The sequence below is a fragment of the Heterodontus francisci genome, chromosome 35 (assembly GCF_036365525.1).
Source record: "Heterodontus francisci isolate sHetFra1 chromosome 35, sHetFra1.hap1, whole genome shotgun sequence".
In the NCBI taxonomy this organism is placed as follows: Eukaryota; Metazoa; Chordata; class Chondrichthyes; order Heterodontiformes; family Heterodontidae; genus Heterodontus; species Heterodontus francisci.
This window is the reverse complement of record NC_090405.1, coordinates 51,807,911-51,830,251: the sequence shown is the minus strand read 5'-3', so window position 1 is coordinate 51,830,251 and position 22,341 is coordinate 51,807,911. Positions and strand designations below refer to the sequence as shown.

Below are 22,341 nucleotides of genomic sequence, written 5' to 3'. Positions count from 1 at the left end.
TGACCATGAAATGTGACCATGTGACTCAGAATCATGTGACATCTGATCAGATGAGCATACGATCACGTGACTTCTGCAAATGTTGCATTTACAAAATAAAGATTGGATACCTTTGCCCTTGAGTACTTTTGCTCGTGCTTTCGCACTAACAGCTATTTTACAAAAAGCTTACCAGAACTAGGAGGTCTCCTGCGAGCAGGTGAATAGGGAAATCCGGAAGGAAATACTGAGCCCTACATCCACACTATTCTTCCAACCTTTGCTTGTGTCCCAGTTTCCCAACTCCCAGACCCTTCTATCTCCATCTACCTGCATTAGATCTGTAATCCTTAATACCTTGCCGAACAAAAATCTATCACTGTCACTTTTGTAACATTCAATTTACCTCCAGCTTCAACAGTTTTTTGGGGCAAGTATTCCAGATTTCCACCACCCTTTGTCTGAAGAAATGCTTCCTGACATCACCCCCAAATGGATGAAATTTCTGGAGGCCCAGTGCAGCCCTTTTGAGCATGAATGGAATTTGAAGGCGGGATAGTTATACTGAGGAACTCACCAAATGCCCCGGGCATCAGGCCAATCTCTGGCCATCCTTGAGGACATCAGGAAAGGTGACACCGGTTTATCGAACAAAAAGTGATCCTATGGAAAGAAATGGTTATATTATTTGAGGGACAGTGATCGTTGTATCATAAGGTTTAGGTTGGCTATGGAAAAGGACAAGGAACAATCCAGAGTAATAATAATTAACTGGGGGAAGGCCAACTTCAATAGGGTAATGCCTACCTTGAAGAAGTTCTGCTCTTCTCTCCAACGGGATTTTCGTTTGTCTCTTTTACCTTGTTCACCTTCATTGCTTTCTGTTTCCCTCCTGGTGTTTGACCTCCTTTGTTACCTCTTGCCCCACCCCCACCTCACTTGCCTCTAACCTGTGACTTTTCTAATATTTGTCAGTTCCGATGAAGGGTCACTGACCCGAAACATTAACTCTGCTTCTCTTTCCACAGATGCTGCCAGACCTGCTGAGTGGTTCCAGCATTTCTTGTTTTTATTTCAATAGGGTAAGAATGGATCTGACCCAGATAAATTGGAATCAAAGGTTGGCAGGCAAAACTGTAACTGAACAATGGGCTGTCTTTAAAGAAGAGATAGTTTGTACACAGTCAAGGTATATTCCCATGGAAAGGAAAGGTAGGCAAACAGATCCAGAGCTCCCTGGATGACAAAAGAGATAGAGATTAAGATGAAGAAGAAAAAGTGTGCTTATGACAAATGTCAGGTGGATAATACAACTGAGAACAAGGCTGAATATAGAAGGTTCAAAGGGGAATTGAATAAACCAAATAAGAAGCAAAGAGAGAGTATGTGAAGAGACTGGCTGCCAACATAAAAGGGAATCCAAAAGTCTTCTATTGGCATATAAATAGTAAAAGGCGGAGTGGGACCGATTATGGACCAAATTGGGGATTTACGCATGGAGGCAGGGGTTCTAGCTGAGGTATTAAATGAATACTTTGCATCTGTCTTTACCAAGGAAGAAGGTGCTGTTCAGGTCATGGGAAAGAAAAGGTAGTTCAGACACTTGAAAGGTTTAACATTTATAAGGAGGAGGTATTGGATAGGCTGTCTGTACTTAAAGTTGATTCGACACCAGGACCGGATGAGATGCATCCAAGGATACTGAGGGAAATGAGAGTAAAAATTGCAGAGGCACTGGCCATAATTTTCCAATCTTCCTTAGACTCGGGTGGTACCGGAGGACAGCAGAATTGTAAACTGTTCAAAAAAATGTATAAAGATAAGCCCAACAACTACAGACCGGTCAATTTAACCTTGTTGGCGGAGAAACATTTAGAAAATATAATTCAGGACAAAATTAATAGTCAATTGGACACTTGTGGGTTAATTGAGGAAAGCCAAGATGGATTTGTTAAGGGCAAATCACATTTAACTAACTTGGTTGAGTTTTTGATGAAGTAACAGAGAAGGTTGATGAGGGTAATGTAGTTGGTGTGGTGGACATGGACTTCCAAAAGGCATTTGATAAAGTGCTGCACAACAGACTTGTGGGCAAAGTTAGAGGTCATGGAATATTAGGGACAGTAGCAACATGGATACGAAATTGGCTGAGTGACAGGAAACAGTTGTGGTTAACGGTTGTTTTTTGGACTGGAGGAAGATTTACAGGGAAGTTCTGCAGGGGTTGGTGTTAGGAACATAGAAGCAGGAGTAGGCCGTTCAGCCCATCGAGCCTGCCCTGCCATTCAATGCGATCATGGCTGATCATCCACTTTAATTCCTTTTTCCCACACTATCCTCATATCCCCTTATGTCATTGGTCTTTAGAAATTTGTCAATGTCTGCTTTAAACATACTCAATGACTGAGCTTCCACAGCCCTCTGGGTAGAGAATTCCAAAGATTCACAACCCTCTGAGTAAAGACATTTCACCTCATCTCTGTCCTAAGTGGCTTCCCCCTTATTTTAAAATTGTGTCCCCTATTTCGAGACTAGGGTTCTGTTATGACCCCCTTGCTTTTCCTGATATATATTCATGACCTAGACCTTGGTGTACAGGGCACAATTTCAAAACTTGCAGATGATACAAAACTTGGAAGTAATGTGAACTGAGGAGGATAGCGCAGAACTTCAAAAGGACAGAGGCAGGTTGGTGGAATGGGCGGACAAGTGACAGATGAAATTTAATGCAGAGAAGTGTGAAATGATTCATTTGGTAGAAAGAACATGGAGAGAGAATATTTAAAAAAATGTACAATTCTAAAGTGGGTGCTGGACCAGAGGGACCTGGGTCTATATGTGGTGGTTGGACAAGTTTAGAGATTGGATAGTAAAGCATTCAGAATCCATTTCTCAAAGTACAAAATCAACGGAGTTATGTTAAACTTGTATAAAACGCTAGTTTGGCCTCAGCTGGAGTATTGCGTCCAGTTCTAGGCTCCATACTTTAGGAAGGATGTGAAGGCGTTAGAGAGGGTGTAGAAAAGATTCATGAGAATGATTCTAGGGATGAAGAACATTAGTTACATAGATAGATTGGAGAAGTTAGGACTGTTTTCCTTGGAGAAGAGAAGATTGAGAGGAGATTTGATAGAGGTATTCAAAATCATGAGGGGTCTGGACAGAGTAGATAGAGAGAAACTGTTCTCACTCGTGAAAGGATTGAGAACGAGAGAACACAAATTTAAGGGAATTGACAAAAGAAGCAATGGTGACATGAGGAAAATCTTGTTCACGCAACAAATGGTTAGTATCTCGAATGCAGTGTGGTGGAGGCAGGTTCAATTCAGGCATTCAAGAGGGAATCGGATTATTATGTAAAAAGGAAGACTGTGCAGGACAACTGTGTTTAACACCATTGAATAGGGAGCTCCCTCCCCACCCCAACTACCTAGCCTGGGGTAGCTGGAGTTGCCGGGGTGAAGAGATTTTCTGTTTTCTGTCAACATCGGAAGCAAAGTGTGCCAGACAGCTTACAGCTGTCCCAGGTGAAGACATCATCCCCCCCCCCCCCCCAACCACCTGGAAGACCAGCGGAAAGGCTGCCTTTAGCTAACATCTGTAAAGAGACTGATTCCTCCTGGCCTTCCTCTCCTTCAGCCTCTCTCCCCTTGCCTAACCCCCATAAAAGTATTTGAGGAACAAATTTATTATTTTTTTCAACTTTATTTTGTTCAACGGTGGGTGTGACTCTTCTGTCCCATGGCTTCACAGTTCTCTCCGGTGGCATGGCCTTCCTATGCTGTAGCAGCTACTACAGCCACTCCTATATCCCTGCCACCATTTAAAATCCTAACAACAAAGCATGGGGTGAAGAGTTACACCCACCCAACCATGACTATTGAGGCTTGCGTAAAGGCAATGGCCGAGGTTGTCGGACCCTCAGCCATTGTCGCAGCCTCAAAGATGTACAGGAAGGCTGTGTGTGTTCTGAAGACCAAGTGGGTGGTGGCCCTGGCCCTTCGTAGGGGGCTCACCATGGGCAGGACTTTCCTGACTGGACCCTCTAGGGGCAACAGCACTGCGCATGAATATAACAAACGTTCTGCCCTTTATTCCCGGTGACCACCTTCTCTCCCACCTGTACCATCTAGGGGAGATGAGGTCGGGGATCATCCCAGTCCCACTCGGTTTTCGGGAAAGCAGCCTCTGGCATGTGTACTCCTTCTGCCGCCAGCTATTTATGCAGCTGGCGTGGGACAAGGTCTCGGAGGGCTGTTTTATTGTCGGACTCCAGGGGGTGGCCTACCGTGTCTTCTGGACCTCGGATGGAGCACAGTGCCATGCTTGCAAGTGGGTGGGGCATGTTCGGAAGAGCTGCCCCAACCTCTGGGCTGCCAACTCGGCGGTCCAGGGTCGCGCCCCTGCAGCTCCCCCTACTCCACCGACACCTGCAACAACCACCGCTCAGGTGGTTCCGGAGGCTGTGGTTTTCACGGCCTTTGGTGGGGAGGGGAAGACCCGTCCGGGTGGAAGGAAGGTATGGCACAAGTCGAAACACCGGAAGGCACGACCCTTGGACACAAAGCGACAACCTGAGCATGAGCTCAGCCCTAAGCCTGGTTCAGAGGTACCCACCTGTCCCGCGGCTGAGCTCAGGCCCAAGGGATCTGGGGAGGGGGGTACGGAGGTAGAAACAGAGACATCTCCTGATGTGGAAATCTCTTAGCCTCCACATCCCTCCCGGAATAAGAGAAGGAGGCGACCCTCCTCTGAAGAGGGCCATGAGTTTCGGGGCCCATCTCCTGGTGCTGGTCCTCGGGCTCCCCCCACCACCAGCACCATTAGGGCCTTGAGCTGAAGTGAACTGGGTTGCTTGGCTAGGAGATAGATCAATAGAGAAGTAGTGGCAGACATTCAAAGGGATATTTCAGAATACTCTGGATAAGTATATTTCTACTATAAAGAAAAATTCTGAGGGGAGAACCCACCATCTGTGGTTAACTAACAAAGTTAAAGAAAGCATCAAACTTAAGGAAAAGACATATAATTGCACAAAGAGGAGTGGCAGGTCAGATGATTGGTCAGAATATAAAGAGCAGCAGAGAATGACGAAAAGGTTAATCAGGAGAAAGAAACTAGAGTATGAGAGGAAGCGAGCTAGAATGTAAAAACAGATAGCAAGAGTTTCTACCTGCATTTAAAACGGGAAATAGCAAGTAAAGTGAGTATAGGTCCTCTGGAGAGTGAGAATGGGGAGTTAATAGATAATAAGGAAATGGCAGCTGCAATGAACAAATATTTTGCTTCTGACTTCACTATAGAGGATACAAAAAAGATTCCAGCAAAAGCTGTAAATCAGGAGGTGGATTACAATGAAATTTCAATCATCAGGGAAGTGGTACTGACCAAACTGATGGAGCTGCGGGCTGATAAGTCCCTGGGTCCTGATGGACTTCATCCTAGGGTCTTAAAAGAGGTGGCTAATGAGGTAGTTTATAAGTTGGTGTTAATTTTTCAAAATTTGCTAGTTTCTGGAAGGTTCCATCAGACTGGAAAATAGCAAATATAACACCTCTATTCAAGAAAGGGGGGAGGGGGAGGCAGAAAACAGCCAACTATAGGCCAGTTAGCTTGACGGAAGGTGTTAGAATCAATCATTAAGGAGGCTATATATAGCTGGGCATGTAGAAAAACTCAATGTGCTCGGGAATAGTCAGAATGGCTTTGTGAAAGGGAGATCGTGTTTAACCAATTTATTGGAGTTCTTTGAAGGTGTAACATGTGCCGTGGATAAAGGGGAGCCCGTTGATGTACTGTACTTGGATTTCCAGAAGGCATTTGACAAGGTGTCACGTAAAAGGGTATTGCACAAAGTAGGAGCTCATGGTGTAGAGGGGAACATATTAGCATGGATAGAAGATTGGCTGGCTGGCAGAAAACGGAGAGTATGCATAAATGGGTCCTTTTCTGATTGGCAGGATGTGACAAGTGGAGTCACCTCACCCCTATTTCTAGTGGGGTGGCTGTCATGTTGGTCCCGACTTTTCAGCCAGAGATCTTGGGGGTCAAGGAGCTAGTGCCAGGTCGCTTGCTCCACCTCGCCGTTCGCCTGGGTAGCATGCCACTCCACTTTGTGAACGTGTACGTGCCCAGACCTGGCGCGTTGCAAGCGCGCTTCTTTGAAGAAGTATCTGCTCTCTTGAGCTCCATCGATAGCGGCAAGTGCATTATCCTTGGGGGGGTGGTGTTTTAACTGTACTCTCGAGGTGGAGGATCGCTCCAGTCCCCAGCGCGGCCAAGCGTCGGTGGAGAAGTTGAGGGAACTGATCAGCTCCCTCAACTTGGTGGACGTCTGGCGGAATCTCCATCCTGACTCCAGCGCCTTCACGTGGAGGTCTGGAGGAGGAGGGTCCCGAATCAACCGCCTCTACTTTTCACAGGCGTACGTCTCCCGCTTCTCGGCGGCCTCCATGCAGCTTGTGCCGTGCTCGGACCACCACCTGTTGTGGGCGGAGTTCATTGCGCACCGCACGTAGGCAGGGTCTGCGGACTGGCACTTTAACAACCGGCTGCAGGAGGACGTGCGATTCTGGGGCTTGATCCGTCGATTCTGAGCCGACTGGAGAAGGAAGGAGGGGGGCTTCCCCTCCCTGAGGCTGTGGTGGGATGTGGGCAAGACTCACATCCGCGTCTTCTGTCAGGAGTATGCGAAGGGGTTGACCAAGAGACAGGAGGCCGAGATCGGGCGTCTAGAGAGGGAGTTGCTCGACTTGGAGTCCTGCCTCGGTGATGCCGTTGCGGACCCGGCCCTGTGGCAGGCGTCCAAAGAGAAGAAGGGTGTGCTGAGGGACCTGCAGCTCATAGGGTCCTGAGGCCCTTACGTGAGGTCGTGGATCCAGATCCTGGAAGATTTGGGCCGCGCCTCACCCTTCTTCTACTTGCTGGAAAAATGGCGGGGGGTCCGTAAGCAGCTCGTTGAGCTGCTGGCCGACGACAGATCATCCATCACGGATCCAGAGGGAATGGACCTCCTGGTCCGTACTTATTACAGTGCGTTGTTCTCTCCGGATCCGTCCAGCGAGGGCATGCGCAGAGTTTTGTTGGAGGACCTGCCGCAGGTCAGCCCAGAGGGCGCCGAACGATTGGATGCTCCACTCACTTTGGCGGAGCTGACCAGCGCCCTCCACCAGCTCTCGAGGAGCAAATCCCCAGGGCTGGACGGCCTGACCGTGGAGTTCCTCAGGGCATTCTGGGACGTCTTGGGGGAGGATTACGCGCGGGTCCTGGGGGAAAGCCTGGCGACTGGGATATGCCCCTCTCGTGGCGCAGGGCAGTCATCGTCCTGCTGTTGAAATGGGGCGATCTCCGCCTGCTTAAAAACTGGCGTCCGGTCTCCCTCCTCAGCACGGATTAGAAGATCTTTGCCCGGGCTATGTCTACCCCCCTGGCTCCGTGCTGGCCCACATGATCCACCCCGACCAGTCCTACATGGTCCCGAGCCGATCCATCCAGGACAACATCCACCTGGTCCGGGACCTGATCCATCTTTCCCAGAGGGCTGGTCAGTCGGTCGCCTTTCTCTCCCTCGATCAGGAGGTGTTCGACAGTGTGGATCACGAATACCTTTTCGGGACTCTGCGTGCTTTCGGACTCGGGCCGCATTTTGTGGCCCAGGTCCGACTTTTATACGCCGCCGCAGAGTGTCTAGTCAAGCTTAACGGGTCCTCGACAGCGCCCCTTCGCTTTGGGAGAGGAGTGCGTCAGGGATGCCCCATGTCCGGCCAATTGTACACCATCTGCGTGGAGCTGTTCCTGTGCCTGCTTCGCAGGAGGTTGACGGGATTGGCTCTGCGCGAGCCTGCCATGCGGGTCGTCCTCTCGGCTTACGCCGATGACGTGCTCCTTGCGGTCGCAGATCCCGTTGACTGGCGGAGGATGCATGACTGCCAGCAGACCTTTTCTGCTGCCTCCTCTGCGAGGATCAATTGGGAGAAATGTTCCGGTCTCCTGGTGAGTCAGTGGCGGGTAGATTCCCTGCCAGAGGAGATAACACCTTTTGCATGGAGCACCACATGTCTCCTCTATCTGGGAGTCTACCTTAGCCCCACTGAGGAAGCCTGGCCAGCAAACTGGCAGGAGTTGGGGGTGAAAGTCACCATTTGGCTGGGGCGCTGGACAGGACTGCTCCAAGTGCTTTCCTACAGGGGCCGAGCGCTGGTCATAAACCAACTGGTGGCCTCCATGCTGTGGTACCGGTTGGTCACTTTGGCCCCACCCCCTGCATTTGCCACCAAGATCCAGAAGAAGCTCGTCGATTTCTTCTGGGGCAAGAGGAAACTCTGGGTCTCTTCCGTGGTCCTCAGTCTCCCGATTGAGGAGGGCGGCCAGTCGCTGGTGTGCGTCCGCACCCAGGCTGCGACTCTCCATCTTTGAACCCTGCAGAGATACCTGTACGTCAAGTGTCCTACCAGATGGTGTGCGCTGACGACGTATTTTTTCCGTCAGTGTCACTGCCTTCAAGACAACACGCAGCTCCCTGCGGAGACCGTTAGCCGAGCCTCTCTGACGGAGTTGCCTGTCTGTTACCGGGATCTATTCTGAGTCTGGAACACGGTGAAACCCCGATGGAGGTCTCTTTACGCGGGAGTCCTCCCCCTTTACATCGGGGACCTGGGGTGGAGGGTGCTGCACAGGGCAGTCCCGTGCAATAGACTTTTATGTAGGTTCACGGACTCCCAGGCCGCCTGTACTTTCTGCGGCCTGGACGAGTCCGTGTTTCATCTATGCATGGAGTGTGCGAGGTTGCAGCCCCTCTTTGAGTATCTGAAGGGGCTGCTCCTCAAGTTCTGGCTGCACTTCAGTCCCACGCTCCTGACCTTTGGGCACCCGGTGCGGAGGGGCGTGGGCCGGGAGGAGGATCTCCTCGTCGGTCTGCTCCTGGGCCTGGCCAAGGTGGCAATTCACAGGTCCAGGCTGCGGGCCGTCGGGGGGTCCGTCCTCCCTGATTGCCTGCCCCTCTTCCATGGTTACGTTCGCGCCCGGGTGTCCCTGGAGAAGGAGCATGTGGTGTCCGCCGGTACGCTTGAGGCCTTCCGCGACCGGTGGCACCACAGGGACTGGAGTGCATCGTCGACGCCAAGAATGGCATTTTAATTTGAGTTTTTGGTTTCTGTTTTTTTAAATAAAGTTATTTTAACAATATGTATATAAAAGGGGCCTGGGGTATAAAGGCCACCTTTAAAAAAAAAAAGAGAAAAAAACGGGGGTTAGATACAGAGTAAAGCTCCCTCTACACTGTCACCATCAAACACTCCCAGGACAGGTACAGCACAGAGTTAGATACAGAGTAAAGCTTCCTCTACACTGTCACCATCAAACACTCCCAGGACAGGTACAGCACGGAGTTAGATACAGAGTAAAGCTTCCTCTGGCCAACAATGTGCCTCAATCTCAAACTGAGATGAGAACCCCCTCCCCCTTCCCCCAACCCCCATCACAAAAGATGGCAACCTGTGCCCTCTGAATATCGTTATCAATGACCATGGAATGAAGGACAGTGTGATGTTGTGGCTCCCTGCCCATTAGGAACTTGGTTGAGTCTTTCAAAATTGAATTCTTACTTTCATTTCAGAATCTGGACTAAATTTGATTCCCGTGTTAGATGCTAGTGTCCAATGCACTGCACCAACCAGTCCCCTATAACTAAGGTTAATTGTTTCAATGTCATACGTCAATAAGTTGCTGCTGTTGCTTGTCGGTCATGCTGGTCAGACTGTAGTATGTTCCAGCTAGGTCTCCCTTTAATCCAGCCAATGCCTCGACAGTCACCCTCTCCACCTCTCTCCTCTCAGCTCGAGTGCAGGCGGGAGGCATACTGAGTCCTCGGATACTGCGACCGGTCCTCACACGTGAGGAAAGGACATAATTTTCATCAAACTGTCCATTCCTAATCTGAAAAAAGAACAAAAACAGCGAACTAATTCAAAGTTTGTGCTTGGCTGAGTCAGTTTGTGGTAGCAGTGTCCCTCACAGCGCTGGCCTGGGATCATCATAAACTCTCTTAGTACTGGGTCTAAACTCATTGAGCTAGATTTTGACTTTGTGCATTGATGTAGGACAAGCAATAGCGAGTCAGCAGCTCACTTTATACCCGGAGTTTTATTTCCATTTGTTACCCATTTAATCCCCTCCCACAGCCCCTGTCCACTCTCCCCTATCACTGACTCTACCCACCCATTTAATCCCCTCCCGCAGCCCCTGTCCACTCTCCCCTATTACTGGCTGTACCCACCCATTTAATCCCCCTCCCACAGTCCACGTACACTCTCCGCTATCACTGACTCTGTCCACCCATTTAATCCCCCTCCCTCAGCCTATTTGATCACTGCCCTTCTGAAGGGTGCCCTGTCTTCAGACACATATTACAAGGAGGTGGAGAAGTTTAACAAACATTGACTATGGGCTAAATTGTCTTGTGACAACAGCAGTGTGAGAAATGGTCTGTCTTCCTATTGCTGATTTTTCTACAGCCTCACCTCAATGACCACAATAACAATCCTCTCCTTGAATTTCATGGTTTATTGGATGAATTTGCATTCCTGACACAGTATGACCATCTACCACCCCTTGATATGGTTTAGCTAGCTCTATTCTGTCAACAAAAGTAATTCACATTGGCAATGCATACTATTTTACTTGCTAGCTAGCTAATACAGTTGTACTGCTCTCTGTTGACATTTATATTCTTGGCTCCTTTATCGGGAGAAATGTGTTTTAAATCAGATAGTGTTTTGATGGCATTCGATTGGATATATACTTTACATACAGATTAATTGCCCCCATGTCCATGGCTGAATCAATAATTTTGTCAAATGTCCATTGTGTAACATGTCAGTGCCTATTCCTAGGTAGAGGGGGACCACCGCACAGTCCTTGTGGAGACAAAGTCCCGTCTTCATACTGAGGATACCATCCATCGTGTTACGTGGCATTACCACCATGCTAAATAGGATACATTCAGAACAGACCTAGCAGCTCAAAACTGGGCATCCATGAGGCGCTGTGGGCCATCAGCAGCAGCAGAATTGTATTCAACCACAATCTATTACCTCATGGCTCAGCACATCCCTCACTCTACTATTGCCATCAAGTCAGGGGATCAATTCTGGGTCAATGAGGATTGCAGGACAGCATGCTAGGAGTGGCACCAAGCATACCTAAAATGAAATGTCAACCTGATGAAGCTTCAACACATGACTACATGCATGCTGAACAGCGCAAGCAGCATGCAATAGATAGAACAAAGTGATCCCATAACCAATGACCCATAACCTCTGCAGTCCTGTCACATCCAGTCACAAATGGTTGTGGACAATTAAACAACTAACAGCAGGAGGATGAGGCTCCAAAAACATCCCCAGCCTCGATGAGGGAGCCCAGCATGTCAGTTCAAAATACAAGGCTGAAGCATTTGCAACCATCTTTAGCCAGAAGTGCTGAGTGGATGATCCATCTTGGCCTCCTCCTGAGGTCCCCAGCATCACAGATGCCAGTCTTCAAACAATTCAGTTCACTCCACATGACATCGAGGAATGGCTAAAGGCACTGGATATAGCAAAGGCTATGGGCCCTGATGACATCCCCAATATAGTACTGAAGACGTGCTCCAGAACTAGCAAGCCTCTAACTACAACACTGGCATCTACTCAATAATGTGGAAAATTGCCCAGATATGTCCCGTCCACATAAAGCAGGACAAATCCAATCCAGCCAAATACCGCTCCATCAGTCTACATTCAATCATAAGCAACGTGATGGAAGGAGTCGTTGACAGTACTATCAAGCGGCACTTATTCAGCAATAAGCTGCTCACCAATGCTCAATTTGGGTTCCACCAGGACCACTCGGCTCCAGTCCCCATTACAGCCTTGGTCCAAAAATGGACGCTAGAGCTGAATTCAAGAGGCGAGGTGAGAGTGATTGCCCTGGATATCAAGGCAGCATTTGATATAGTATAGTATCAAGGAGCCCCAGCAAAATTGAAGTCAATGGGAATTAAAGGAAAAACTCTCTACTGGTTGGAGTCATACCTAGCACAAAAAAAGTTATTTGTGGTTGTTGGAGGCCAATCATCTCAGCCCCAGGATATCACTGCAGGAGTTCCTCAGGGTAGTGTTCTAGGCCCAACCATCTTCGGCTGCTCCATCAATGACCTTCTCTCCACCGTAAGGTCAGAAGTGAGGATGGTCGTTGATGATTGCAGAGTGTTCAGTACCATTCACAACTCCGCAGATAGTGAAGCAGTCTGTGCGTGCATGCAGCAAGACCTGGACAACATTCAGGCTTGTGCTGAAAATCAGCAAGTAAATATTTGCACCACATAAGTGTGAGGCAATGACCATCTTCAACAAGAGAGAATCTAACCATTTCCCCTTGATGTTCAATGGCATTACCATCACTGAATCCCCCACTATCAACATCCTAGGGGTCACCAATGGCCAGAAGCTTAACTGACCAGCCATATAAATACTCCCCAAAGCCTGTCCATCATCTGCAGACACAAGTCAGGAGTGTGATGGAATATTCTCCACTTGTCTGGATGGGTGCAGCTCCAACAACACTCAAGAAGTTCAACACCATCCAGGACAAAGGAGCCCGCTTGATTGGCACCCAATTCACCACCTTAAACATCCAAACCCTCCAACACCGGCGCACAGTGGCAGCAGTGTGTACCATCTACAAGACAGCACCTTCCAAACCTGCAACCTCTACCAACTGGAAGGACAAGAGCTGTAGAACACCACCACCTAGCTGCAAGATCCCCTCCAAGCCAGACACCATCCTGACATGGAAATATATCGTCGTTCCTTCATTGTCACTGGGTCAGAGTCCTATAACTCCTTTTCTAACAGTACTGTGGATGTAGCTAAACCACGTGGAATGCAGCGGTTCAAGAATGTGGCTCACCATCGGCTTCTCAGGGTCACTTTGGGGTGGACAATAAATGCTGTCATTGCCTGCAATACTCACATCCCATGAATGAATATTTTTTTTAGAAATTACGTCTCCTACTCACTTTGGTTGCATCCAGATCCGTGGGTTGTTTCATGGTTTTCGGGTCATATCCATTGTGCCTTTCCTTAATCACAGGGTCAAATATGTCAGCAAAGATCTGCATGGTTGGAGGAGGTATCGTTAGGTAGAGTTCCATTAAGGTAGTGTCAGGCAACATCAATGAACTCCGCACAGTAAATGGAGTAAGATACAGTCACACACAGAACATTATGAAAAGTCCCAGGTTAACGCATCAACAAGAGGTTTGAGAGGGAATACAAAGAAAACTCTTCTCCTTCACAACTGCATACAATTTGCTGATTGTTCTAAACAAAATTGCTGAACAGAATTGAGACTTTTGGTTTCTGTGCTCATCAAGGCAAGGTATCTTAATGCAGAGAAATAGAAAACTTTGGCAGTGCAGTGCTTCCAAGGTAAATAAAGCATAGGTTAGATATAGAGTAAAGCTCCCTCTACACTGTCCCCATCAAACACTCCCAAAGGCAGGTACAGCATGGGATTTGCTGGGCAATTTGGAGCACTTCCTGCCTGCAATCAGGGGGAGCAGCTGCACCTCTGCTGCTGCCACTGCAGAGTGGAGAGAGGAGATTGGAGAAACTGGAGAGAGGTGAATGCAGAGTGGAGAGAAACCATCAAGAAAGGCTGCAATTGCTTTGGAGAAGTGGGTGGCAGAGCACCTGAAAGACTCTAAGTTTGAACTGTTTGGGGGGGGAGAAGAGGCCGGAAGACTCAGGGGTAGGGCTGCCAAATCCAGTAAGTGGCCCCTGTATTTGTATTGGTGCTTGCACACAGGGACAGCTGGAGTTGCCCGGGTGAAGACTTTTTGTGAAAATCAGAAGAGGAGAGTACTGGGCCGTTCCAGCAGTCCCGGGTGAAAAAGCCTTCCCCAACTGGAAGACAACAAATAGTTTTGGACTAATTGTTATGAAGGTGCTCCAACTGGCAGTTGGAGCAAACATCCGTTTCAGCCTTTCTCTCCCTTCCTCCACTCAGTCACCTATCCTCCCCTTTATCTTCATACCCCTATCCTCCTCTACTCCCACACCGCTTTGTTTAAAGTTTTTTTTTGTTTCAACTGTGTAAATTTGCTTTGTTTCTTGAGGGTGGACGTGGCTGTTCGACCCCATGGCAAGCCCTCCTTCACCGGTGGCGGGGCCCTCCCATACATATGCTGCTGCGGCTGCTGCAGCTACACCTGTTGCCCCGTCAACGTTTGCACTAATAACATCTAAGCATGGGGTCAAGAGCTACGTCCACCAGCAACCAGGAGACACCCGACCCAGTTATAACCGAAAATGCTGCCCCATCTGCTGGGTCTGTGGGTGCTGGCGGAGCGGGAGATGGCCTCCTCTCTCCGCCTCTGGTCTCGGCTCCGGCTGGATTTCCAGAGTCGGGAACAGGCTCTAGTTTCACAATAGAACCCAGAGAGGACTCCACCATCGATCCTGGGGGTGGGATCGTGACGGAGGCGAGACCATCTGACGCGGCCGGGACGTCCGCCCCACAGTGTGTGGTGGGTGTGTCGGCCGCTGGCGGTGACAACCCGGAGGAGGATGGGGACTCGGTGTGGGGCATGGAGGACGATCTTGATTCCATCGCCAGTGAGGTGGTGGAGTCCCTCGTGCCTCCCGCCGAGTCTCCTCTCATCCCCACGGCGGAACTCTGGGATTTCCTCGCGGCTTGCAGGGGTTGCCGTGATAAAGTTCAGCTGGCCCTCGGCCGTTGGTCGAGTCTGGCACTGATCATTCAGTCCGTCCATGCCATCGTTAAGAAAGTGGGCAAGGGTGCGGGCGTAAAACTAGTTGAGAGACGCCGTTTTAATGTGTTCCTCAATGGGTTGCTGGGGGAGTGGAAGGCCAGGTGCACTTCCGCTCCCTCCTCACAGTGAGGTGTTGGTGATGTTCTTTAAGTACCTTTGACATGAAGATAACCATAGCCAGCCTCAACAACAACGGCAGCAGGGGGTCTCACCGCAGATTTCACAATCTCTCAGTCCTCAGGGAAGGGAGATACGCGGTGAGCTTTCTGCAGGAAACCCACACCGTTCCAGGAGATAAAGCCACCTGGCTCCTGGAGTGGCAGGGTGGGTTCTACATGAGTCACCTCACCCCTATTTCTAGTGGGGTGGCTATCTTGTTGGACCCGACTTTTCAGCTGGAGATCTTGGGGGTCAAGGAGCTAGTGCCGGGCCGCTTGCTCCACCTCGCGGTTTGCCTGGGTAGCATGTTGCTCCACTTTGTGAATGTGTACACGCCCAGACCCCGCGCGTGCAAGCGCGCTTCTTTGAAGAAGTGTCCGCTCTCTTGAGCGGTGTGTGCATGATCCTCGGGGGGATTTTAACTGTACACTCGAGGTGGGGGATCGATCTGGTCCCCAGCGCGGCCAGGCATCGGTGGAGAAGTTGAGGGAGCTGATCAGCTCCCTCAACGTGGTGGACGTCTGGCAGAATCTCCATCCCAACTCCAGCACCTTCACGTGGAGGTCTGGAGGAGGAGGATCCCGAATCGACCACCTCTACTTTTCACAGGCGTACGTCTCCTGCATCTCGGCGGCCTCCATGCACTTGGAGCCATGCACGGACCACCACCTGGTGTGGGCGGAGTTCATTCCACTCCACACGCGGGAGGTGTCCGCATACTTGCACTTTAACAACTGGCTGCTGGAGGACGAGCGATTCCGGGACTCGTTCCGTCGATTCTGGACCGAGTGAAGCAGGAAGCAGGGGGTTCCCCCTCCTTGAGGCTATGGTGGGATGTGGGCAAGACTCACATCCGCATGTTCTGTCAGGAGAGACGTGAAGGGGTCGACCAAGAGTTTGGAAGCCGAGATCGAGCACCTAGAGAGGGAGGTGCTCGACTTGGAGTCCCGCCTCGGTAATGCAGTCGCAGACCCGGCCCTGTGTCACGCGTATAAAGAGAAGGGTGTGCTGGGGGACCTGCAGCTCATAGGGTCCTGAGGCGCGTACGTGAGGTCGCAGATCCAGATCCTGGAAGATTTGGACCGCGCCTCACCCTTCTTCTACTTGCTGGAAAAATGGCAGGGGGTCCGTAAGCAGCTCATCGAGCTGCTGGCCGACGACAGATCCTCCATCATGGATCCGGAGGGAATGGGCCTCTTGGTCCATACTTATTACAGTGCGTTGTTCTCTCTGGATCCGTCCAGCGTTTTGTAGGAGGACTTATTGCAGGTCAGCTCGGAGGGCGCCGAAGGATTGGAGGCTCCGCTCACATTGGCGGAGCTGACCGGCATCCTCCACCAGCTCTCGAGGGGCAAATCCCCGGGGCTGGACGGGCTGACCATGGAGTTCCTCAGGGCGTTATGGGACGTCCTGGGGGACGATTACGCGCAGGTCCTGGGGGAAAGCCTGGCGAACGGGGAGATGTCCCTCTCGTGGCACAGGGTTAGAAAGGGTTAAATACAGAGTTTTAAAAAAGCGGGGTTCGATACAGAGTAAAGTTCCCTCTACACTGTCCCCGTCAAACACTCCCAGAGCAGGTACAGCACGGGGTTATATACAGAGTAAAACTCCCTCTACACAGTCCCGTCAAACACTCCCAGAGCAGGTACACCGTGGGTTAGATATGGAGTAAAGCTCCCTATACACTATCCCGTCAAATACTCAGAGCAGGTAGAGCAAGGGGTTAGAGACAGAGTAAAGCTCTTTAACACTGTCCTGATGAATATTGCTCAGATAAGTGTCCCTGACCCCATTCATCCATCAGACTTCCTGACTGAGAACACCAACGTAAGGCCAAATTCGCTGCAGGTTTTATGCTGTGTACCAATGTTCACTAGAGGTTGAGTTGGAGTTTACTCCGTGTCATTTCACACTGGACCCTTGTGCCGAATGTTACAGGACAGAGATCGGCCATTCAGTCCATCAAATCTGTGCTGGTGCTTTTCTGCACAAGATCCACCTGGTCCAATCTCGTCCTCCTGCTCAGACTCCACGTCCTTTAACATTCAGATGTTTCAAACAGTGATTCATTCCCTTTTACTTCTGGAACCTGTTGCATCACGTGACCCCCCCCCCCCAACCCCCCGCACCCCCCCCGCAGCCGTCACCCATCCATTGGGACTGGATCATCTTTTCCAATGGAATGTGATGTAGATTGGCTATGAGCTCTTTTCCTTTCCATCATTTTCCCATTGAATGACTCTTCAGAGAAAAGAAATGACCTGTATTCTGGCCATTATGGTGTTGGGCAGGTTTGATGGACCAGCTGTCAATTTTGGATGTTTGTATATTCCTTTAGCAACCCAGGTGAAAGGTTGGAAGCCATAGTTCAGGGCAGCGCTAAGGTCAGAAAGAGTAGGAGAGAAGTCAAGGTAAGTGCAACAGTGGTGGTTGGCTGACAACAAGCCTGGGTTTTAAGAGCTTGCAGATTCTAGATTAAATAATGCCAGTACTCCACTGATACTCATGCATGCTGCCCTGCATTAGATCATAACTCAAACTGATTTTGTTGTGCTTTAACTGAGTCTGTGTTTCATCTGTATCCATATTCACTGCACAGTTATTCTTACCTCATAGGATTCTTCATCCCCTGCTACAATGCCTATGGACTTGACAAAAGGTTGTCCAGGATTGTCCACTCCGGTCTGGATACATTGATCCAGTGTCCAGCCACTGGATGTAGCCTTATCCCGCAGTTTGGCATATGTACCAGGGGTCAGGTAAGACGACATGCTGTTGTAGTGCTTGCGAAGGTAAGGATAGTCCGCACTGAGAATATAAAGCCAATGAAGATACGACCATAATGACGCTTGCATTTCTATAGCAGCTTTAATAGAGTAAAAAGGGAGCTTCACAGAAATATAATCAGAACAAGAACTGAAATAGAGCCAAATAAGGAGACATTAGAAAGGGTGACGAAAAAACTTGGTCCAGGAGGTAGGTTTTAAGTTGGATCTGAAAAGATGATGTGGAACCTTACGAGACTGATTAATTGAATTCAATTATAAAAAATGCGCATTCAAGAAATAAAAAGCTGGGACTGGTAAAAGCCAGGTGAATAGGTTCACACTCTTTGCATTCAACATATAGAAAAATAGAAACATGGAAAATAGGAGCAGGAGTAGGCCATTTGGCCCTTCAAGCCTGCTCCGCCATTCATTATGATCATGGCTGATCATCCAACTCAGTAACCTGTTCCCGCTTTCGCCCCATTATCTTTGATCCCTTTAGACCCAAGAGCTATATCTAACTCCTTCTTGAAAACATTCAATGTTTTGGCCTCATCTGCTTTCTGTGGTAGCAAATTCCACAGGCTCACTACTCTCTGGGTGAAGACATTTCTCCTCATCTCAGTCCTGAAAGGTTTACCCCGTATCCTTGGACTACAACCCCTTTTTCTGGACTCCCCCACCATCGGGAACATCCTTCCTGCATCTACCCTGTCAAGTCCTGTTAGAATTTTATAGGTTTTTATGAGATCCCCCCCCCCCACTCACTCTTCTGAACTCCAGCAAATATAATCCCAACCAACTCAATCTCTCCTCATACGTCAGGCGGCGGCACAGTGGCGCAGTGGTTAGCACTGCAGCCTCACAGCTCCAGGGACCCGGGTTCGATTCTGGGTACTGCCTGTGCGGAGTTTGCAAGTTCTCCCTGTGTCTGCGTGGGTTTCCTCCGGGTGCTCCGGTTTCCTCCCACATGCCAAAGACTTGCAGGTTGATAGGTTAATTGGCCATTATAAATTGCCCCCAGTACAGGTAGGAAGGTGGTAAAGAAATATATAGGGACCGGTGGGGATGTTATTGCAATATGGGATTCGTGTAGGATTAGTATAAATGGGTGGTGGATGGTCGGCACAGACTCGGTGGGCCGAAGGGCCTGTTTCAGTGCTGTATCTCTAAACTAAACTAAACCATCCCAGGAATCAGTCTGGTAAACCTTCGCTGCACTCCCTCTGTAGCAAGAATATCCTTCCTCAGATAAGGAGACCAAAACTGCACACAATATTCCAGGTGTGGCCTCACTAAGGCCCTGTATAATTGCAGAAAGACATCCCTGCTCCTCTACTCGAATCCTCTCGTTATGAAGGCCAACATACCATTTGCCTTTTTTACCGCCTGTTGCACCTGCATGCTTACCTTCAGCGACTGGTGTATGAGAACACCCAGGTCTCGCTGCATATTCCCCTCTCTCACTTTATAGCTGTTCAGATAGTCTGCCTTCCTGTTTTTGCTACCAAAGTGGATAACCTCATAGACAATATATTCATTAACCCAATTAGAATTGTTGCACTAAAATTAAACACCCACTGCTGAAAAAAAAGTGGCAAATCTCTAAAATTATCCATTTATATATATTGAGAAGTATTGTTTTTGCTGAACCCAGTTATGAGGATTGACCCTACTGGGTAATAAGGTATTTTGCAGAATTTTTAATTTTTCCATATCTCACAGTATTGAAATCATCTCATCATCTATTCCGACTCGTTCTTTGCAGAGTCACATACTGTGGGACTCCTCACTTCCTTCCACCTTCCCGTATTCTCTGTAAAATCCAAGCTTGGTGTCTAATTTTACTTTATCTTTTCCTGTTTATTCCTTCAGTGAAGGCCTGAACTGTGAATCTTATCACTTTACCTGGAGTTCCCAATTTAAAAAAAATTGGAGCAGAGCAAAGTATACTTTGAGTAATACAATTATCTCTGGATGACCACCTGCCAATCTCATTCACTAATTTACGAACTAGTATATTTAAAGGAGAGATTGACAGATTTCTAAATACAAATGACATAAAGGGATATGGGGATAGTGCGGGAAAAAGGCATTGAAGTGGATGATCAGCCATGATTGTACTGAATGGTGGAGCAGGCTTGATGGGCTGAATGGCCTACTCCTGCTCCTATGTTCCAAACTGATATAATAGGTTCTAAAACTGAACATGAGGTCCAACTTAGGTTTCAGTAACATGGAGCGATGAAGCTGTAAAATGTCACAGTTTTCACTTAAATTGTGAAAAACACCCTGCAGTGCAATAATAGACCATGTTCTGCAAATCATAGGCTGTGTTTGGAGAAAGCATTATGATCTGTGTTATCATTGGGGTGAGAGACAGGTGTACTATTGGTGGTGGGAACATTTTGAAGTGACAAATTAAAAGTACCAAGTAATATTAGATCGCAATGGACTGTCATTTTCCCCATAGTGAATAATAGCATATGCAAAATAGACCCAAAGGCAACATATCAATATGTCCATTTTCTGCATCTGATTGACAGTTATAGCCATTAACCTGGCCCAAGATTTACTCCGGATTATGGAGTTTAATACCAGGTTAATGCTACCTAGACTGCAGATGTCAGATTTAACACCGGTTGTTTTATAAGGAAACAGATGGCCAGGATGTTAATAACCACCACTCGCGTTCCAACTCACTAATGTTTCTGTCTCTTGTTCTTTCTGACACTCAATATTGTAACATGATGTGAGGTATTCTTCACTTTTCCAGCGTTCCAAAAATAAAATTCCAGCTCTCCTTTTCATTATTGTTGATTCTTTAGTGTTTAATGATCACAGCACCTTGGATTGGTGAGTTGATGTTACCCACAGTTTGTTTCTGGTTCTATCCGACTCCCAGGCTGTATCTTAGCTCTACAAATAATGAAATTTCCAGACAGCGCATTTGGGACCGTTCTCCACAATAGCATTGGCATCCATGAAACAATTGACAGACAGTGAATAAAGGAAAGTTTCAGTGAGATAAATCCACACAGGGTATTTTTTTTAAAGCTTTTATTCAAAAGGCAACAGTGGCAAATGTTAACAGAATTTCTGGTTGGAGATGGGATTAGTGTTTGAATCAGTGTTTTAGTCAACATTCTGACACAATTCTTTGATACCGTTTGGAGATGTGTTAAACATGGATGTGTCCATCTGCCACCCAACCTTCATTTACTAATCCAGATGGACAGGTCATAAAGTTCACGTTTATGAAGTTAGATGAAGACTCTGGATGTTTTCAGGAGTTGAATCTTTACAGAGGGCCTGCAGTCCTGAGGTAATTAGCGGGGGAGGGTTGTGCAGCACAGACTGGGTTCGGTGCAGTATTTGAGAATTTAGAAAGAAGACAGACTGCAATGTTAAAAACAAGACAGGCAGAACAACTGAGCTAACACCTGTCCAATCATCAAATATTAACCAAGAGTAATTATTTTACCAATAACTTGTTGAGATGATTCTGAATTACCAATTTATTCATTCCATTGCAAGCCTGAGCTGCTCATTCTCTCTTTCCACTCTCTCCTCTCTCCCCCAGCTCCTGAAATGCCACATCAATTTATTTGGTTCTTGCTGTGGCTCAGTGGGTAGCACTCTCGCCTGAGTTATAAGGTTCTGGGTTCAAGTCACACTCCAGTGCCTGAGCACTAAAAGCAAGGCTGACACTCCAGTGTCGTACTGACGGAGTGCTGCTCTGTTGGAGATGCCATCTTTTGGATGAAACGTTAAGCAAGGCCTCATTTGCCTGCTTGGGTGGATGTAAAAGATCCCATGGTACTATTTAGAAGAAAAGCAGGGGAGTTCTCCCCAGTGTCCTGGCCAATATTGATCCCTCAACCAACATCACAAAAACAGATTGTCTGGTCAGTGTCCGACTGCTGTTTGTGGGAGTTTACAATTTGCTGTGTTTCCTACAGAATATCAGTGACTACACTTCAATGTACTTCATTGGCCTGGAGACATCCAGTGCTTGTGAAAAGCGCTATATAAATACAAGTGTTTCTTTTTCTTACCTGGCGGGGTACAGTTTCCTCTGTTCACTCCTTGCTTTCACATAATCCCTTGTGAGCAGGAACCCCGCAGCCAGAGAGCCGGCTCCCACCAGTGTGAGGATGCCGTTGGTCCTCCTGTTGGTCAAGATCCGAGAGAAAGCACTGGCCATTTTCAGAGCGAGCCCCAGGAACCTGCGAGAAGAACGGCAGCGAGAGGTTTGAGGTGAGGAAGGCAGCTGGCGCAGACATGATGGGCTGAATAGCCTCCTTCTGTGCCGTAACTTTTTTATGGTCTTGTGTGAAATCTGGAGTGAACGGCAGGCTACATGCGGTGAGTGCATTCCTGAGGCACTCACCAACCCAAAGCAGGCAGCACTGAGACACTGGATGGCAGGAATTCCCCTCAACAAACACTTTTATTTACCAGTCAACTATATCCAGGAAATCTTTATTTGTCCATCTCATTTGATGTTTTTATGTCCTGAGCTCGTTTTCCCTACACATTTTTCAACTAATGTCTCTAACCTCACTTTATCCTTTCATGACACTATGCACTCTGCCCCTCTTTGATTATTTATGCTCT

At 48.3% G+C, this 22,341-nt stretch overlaps 1 protein-coding gene across 1 annotated transcript in view; it reads right to left on the bottom strand.

The window, feature by feature from the left end:
• Window positions 1–21,943, bottom strand: part of LOC137350544 (creatine kinase U-type, mitochondrial-like) — a 40,904-nt gene extending 18,961 nt beyond the window's left edge. Inside the window, exons 1-5 of the mRNA XM_068015203.1 lie at window positions 21,780–21,943; window positions 17,563–17,761; window positions 13,037–13,132; window positions 9,691–9,912; window positions 557–642 (exon numbers count right to left, since the gene is read on the bottom strand). Of these exons, the coding sequence (XP_067871304.1) occupies window positions 557–642; window positions 9,691–9,912; window positions 13,037–13,132; window positions 17,563–17,761; window positions 21,780–21,928 (752 nt within the window). The 5' untranslated portion in view covers window positions 21,929–21,943. The remainder of the gene's footprint in view (window positions 1–556; window positions 643–9,690; window positions 9,913–13,036; window positions 13,133–17,562; window positions 17,762–21,779) is intronic.
• Between the last annotated feature and the right edge of the window lie 398 nt (window positions 21,944–22,341).